Source organism: Centruroides sculpturatus, unplaced genomic scaffold (genome assembly GCF_000671375.1).
Source record: "Centruroides sculpturatus isolate CEXI.00-Female unplaced genomic scaffold, Cexi_2.0 scaffold634, whole genome shotgun sequence".
NCBI lineage: Eukaryota > Metazoa > Arthropoda > Arachnida > Scorpiones > Buthidae > Centruroides > Centruroides sculpturatus.
In genome coordinates this window covers 59,893-64,513 of record NW_019384759.1, presented here as the reverse complement: position 1 = coordinate 64,513, position 4,621 = coordinate 59,893, and the positions used below count along the sequence as shown (strand labels likewise).

General features: G+C 24.7%; 1 protein-coding gene across 1 annotated transcript in view; it reads left to right on the top strand.

Moving 5' to 3' along the window:
• Positions 1-3,787: 3,787 nt before the first annotated feature.
• The window catches only part of LOC111628764, a 1,832-nt gene continuing 998 nt past the window's right edge, over positions 3,788-4,621 (top strand). Inside the window, exon 1 of the mRNA XM_023372608.1 lies at positions 3,788-4,295. Within this exon, the coding sequence (XP_023228376.1) occupies positions 4,278-4,295 (18 nt within the window). The 5' untranslated portion in view covers positions 3,788-4,277. The remainder of the gene's footprint in view (positions 4,296-4,621) is intronic.

The following is a 4,621-nucleotide window of genomic DNA, read 5'->3' as shown; positions in this document are numbered from 1 at the left end:
ATGCTAATCTTGTTTATATAATAGAAATATTTAATTTTAATATAATAATTATAATTTAAATTAATTAATTATGTCAAGAAATAAATGAAATTTAAGTCTATGGAAGTCATTTTTACTGCATTTTCTTTTTCTATTTATACAAAATTATTATTAGAAAAATTATTCGTAGACAAACTTTCTACATAGGAAAGCTTATTTTTAGATTGTAATGTTATTTTTGAGTCATTATTTTTGCTTATAAATATACTGTATTGTACATATGATTAATTGTAGGTCTAATTATACAGGGTGTTTTATGAATGTTTAGCCAAATTTCAGAGGTCTTTTAAGGGAAAACCCATCTATAAGCCTGAATAAAAATGTCAAGGGCCTTTTTTTAATCTGAAGCGAGTTATTAAGCGTCAAAGTATAGTGACGTTATTTCTATTTTTTAAAAGTCTGTACTGCATCATACCGCTTCAATATGAAAAGATCGTCATGAGAAAACGAGGCTCTTTCTTCGCAGACACCATTGACAAAATTGTAATCGTGGTGGTAAATCATGAGGTACAAATGCCTGCACTCACTGTATATTCTATACGAGATAGATACAATTGGATTTCATGAAGAATTTGCCACACACTTGAATGAGTAGCGCCTATTGTAGGACTATTTATCAGGATTCTAGCAATAATATGTTCCACCATATCCGGTGTTGGTGCTGTTCTTGCTCTTCCTCTATCAATGATGATTGTTGAAGATGCCTGTTTCTCGAAGCCACTGATGAACAGCTATAAAGGCGTTCTTGGCTGCATTAATTAATTAAATTAAAATGGATTAATTTTAAAAAATGAGTTGTTCGATAGACTTTAAAAGCTTAAGCTTAAAGACTTAAAAAAACGGAAATGACGCCATTTAATAACTTGATAATTAAGCTTCAAATCATAAAACGACCCTGTAATTTTTAGGGTCTTTTTTTAAGCTTCCCCTACTACAAGCTTCTGAAATTTAGCCAAAAATTTCTGCGACACGTGTTTAATTTTCGTTGACATAAAATACAGTAACTAAAACACTTTTTTATCGTTAGATATTATAAAAATTATAAATTCAAACGTAAATTCTTAGAACGATAATAAAGTAGATAGGCGTAACAACTAATAATTTAAAAATTTCAATGACAAATCACAAACTCATACAACTATAAGAAAGATTTTGATCACTAGCCAAATTTTAATAAATATATTCTATTCTCATGACAGAAATACTGAAAAATTTCAGTAAGTTTATGAAAAAATACAAAAAGAAACGAATAATAATAATAATCTGTTTATTAAATTAAGGTTAAATATCATTTATTAAACATTAATGAGTCAAGTGCGAATTAAATATATCAAAATATTTTGAAATTGAATAAAGTGTTTACAGATTTATTGCGATATAATAATAAATTTAAAAAAAGAAATTATGTACATTTTTGAACACGTGTTTAAAATTTACATAATTTATAATAAATGACCCGTGAATAAAATAATTAATTTCAAATTGAAATCGATTATTTTACTCACGACTTAATGAATGAAAATTTAATTAATAAATTTCAGTTTCCTACTATCAAAATCCAAGTGTTCAGAGAAATAATCAATTTTCTATTTTGAAATTGATTATTTCTCTAAACACGTGGAGATCACATGGATTAAAAAATTAATTAGTTTTATTCATAATTAATTAAATAATTAATTAAAAAATTATTAATTTAAATAAACGATAAAATAATTAAAAATTAAGTTTTACACCTTCTAAATACGTGTGGGAATGTTAAGAAAAAATTTATTTTTGTTTGACCTCAATGTTCCTAAGTCAGTGACCTTTCTTTTTAATTTCTGGTTCCTCCTATTTTCAAAAAAAAAATTAAAATATTTTTAATTAAAACTTTAACAAAATTTAAGCTGAAAACAAATAATGTATTTATTAGAATATTTCCTGAAAATTTTGGAAAGTTTTTAATCTTAATTCAGTTAATATTTTGATAATTTTATTGTATATGATAGGGTCGTGTTTGTATACATTTTCTAAATGTGACCTGCTCTTAACGACCTTCTTACATTTAAAATAATTTTTAGGTTTGGTTAATTGTTTTGATGAACAGGATATGAACGCCCTTAAAATAAAGAAAAACATTTAAATAGCGAAAATGCATGTCAATGTTTATATAGAACCTCCATCTGAAAGCTTAGCTCACATAGGAGACATCTTTAGGTAAGTAAAACTCCTTGTTAATTTTAAAATTTATCATTTTAGTATTATAATTTTTTATGAAATTTTTACAGAATTTCAAAATAAAAATGAATCGTTGTACATTTTTCTTTTGTTTCTTCGTCTTTACAACGTTATCAATTACTGGAATTAATTCCCTGTTCTTGAAATTCGCAAAGAAAAGCAGGCCAGTTCCTTTGTATGTTATCAAACTAGAATATCATAGTTTATACTTTAGGCTACTTTAATTCATCGGATTTAAATTAATTATCTGATTTTTAAAGTAATAATATATAAAATTTAATATGCCCCTATTCTAGTTATCCGTATTATGGAAGCTATGGCAATTACGGAAATTACTATCCAAGATATGGAAGTTACGGTAATTATCATTTACCTGGAGGTTATTATGGAAATCAAGGAGCAATTTACAGTTACGTAGTTCCTGTTCGTTACTTTCGTGTCTATCCAGATTATTATGATTATAATTCTGATAACTACAAACCATCGATCTTGACATCAAAATTTACAAGAATTCAACAGCAAAACGACGAACGTTGGTGATATTTTTAACATTAACAACATTAAACTTATCAATATTATATATTTTTAATTGTTAATTAAATCATAAAATATCATCTTATTCACTAAGATATTTGTATAAATTATATATAAATGTATTATCTTACGAATTAAATTCTTACGATTTTAAATGAGTTTATTAATAAAGTTGTATTTATATTATAATATAAAAACCTAATTCTCAATTTATTAATTAATATGTCATTATCTAACACAGTTTTGGAGTATGATTGAGTTAATAAGAATAATTTAATTCATTAAAAAATAAAACTATTGAGTTTAATGAACATTTGATGGAGCTAAAAAGTGGCACATGATATCTGGAACTGATTAAAAACAAAATAAAAAAAATAAGTACAGAATTTCGTGAAAGTTTTACTTTTAAATTATTTTAATTAATTTTTTATATATTTTTTCCTTTTTAAATAACAAAAGTTTTGAAACAAAGCTACGTATCAGTGCATGAAATTTAAATTGGGCCACTACATTATTTAATTGAAATTTAAAACTTCTTGTACAGTACATTCAAGAATTTGTAAATATTAAGAAAACTTATTTTTTAAAATAAACTGTGCCAAATTTTTAAAATACAAATCCGTAAAAGTGAATAAATTCTAAAATAAATTAAGCATATTTTTAATGTTTTAATGCTGAAATCTGTTTTAATATTTATTTTATAAATAATGTCTTCTTCATAAGATTTTGTAATGTATTCAACAGGTTACAATCAATAAATATTGTTAAAAATAAACTTTTATGGATGTTAATTTTCCGGAATTCGGTAATTCCCAGCAACTTTCAAGAATTGTTTTTATTATTTCTGTTCTGGAAGACATGAAAAAATATTTTTTAAAAAAAATAAAAATTCCTCGAGGGTAAAAATCCAAGTTTTATAATTCTTTAAGCTATTTTCTAGATAAATTCGAATCGTAGACTTATAAAATTTTAATAACTTCGTTCCTTCATATTTACATCCTATAAAGACTTATTATGACTTAGGTATAATAATCCTACAGTATAATTCAAATAAATCCACTTCCTTAATGTGTAAAATGAGTTATATAAGTTTTTAAGAAGGTCATAACATAAGCATATACAAATATTTTACTATCGACCTACAGACCTACATACGTAGACTGAAAAATGTCAATGACCTTACGAGAAACTTCTCACCGAAAAGTATTTAATGTATAAAATCGATTATAATAATAATTATTAGTTTATTGATAATTGCATTTACCGAATTATGTTAAAATAACATAATTTACTAACGAAAGAGGAAAATGTAATAGGAAAAATTACCGACAGATGGCTAACGAGTGGCCTATTTCCACCATTTTGAAAGGTAACTTTCTACTGGCTTGTTATCGCTCTTAAACGTTTTATAAGCTTATATTTAAAATTACCCTTGAATATATTACATAAATTGGTCGATTGCCGTGAAGTAAAACCAGAAGAAAATAATGTTTACTACGAAAAATGTAAGTTAAGAATATATTTTATTAACTTTTTTTTGTAAAAAAGTCTAAAAGGAAACTTCTGAGATCATCGACTCCAATTCGTAAAGTATAAATAATAATTTATTCCTTGTGCAACGTGAAAATAAATTTTTGTACTGTATAATACAGTACTAAAGCTTTATATTAATATTGTAATAGAAGCTTGTTTTATACGTTATATTTATTTATAAACAAATAAATGTGCATGCAAGTAGTGTACAGTACTTATATTTTATTTCTGTTACTTAACAAGGAAGTATACCTCGTCTTATTCTTATAGGCTATATAATTATATATATATATATATA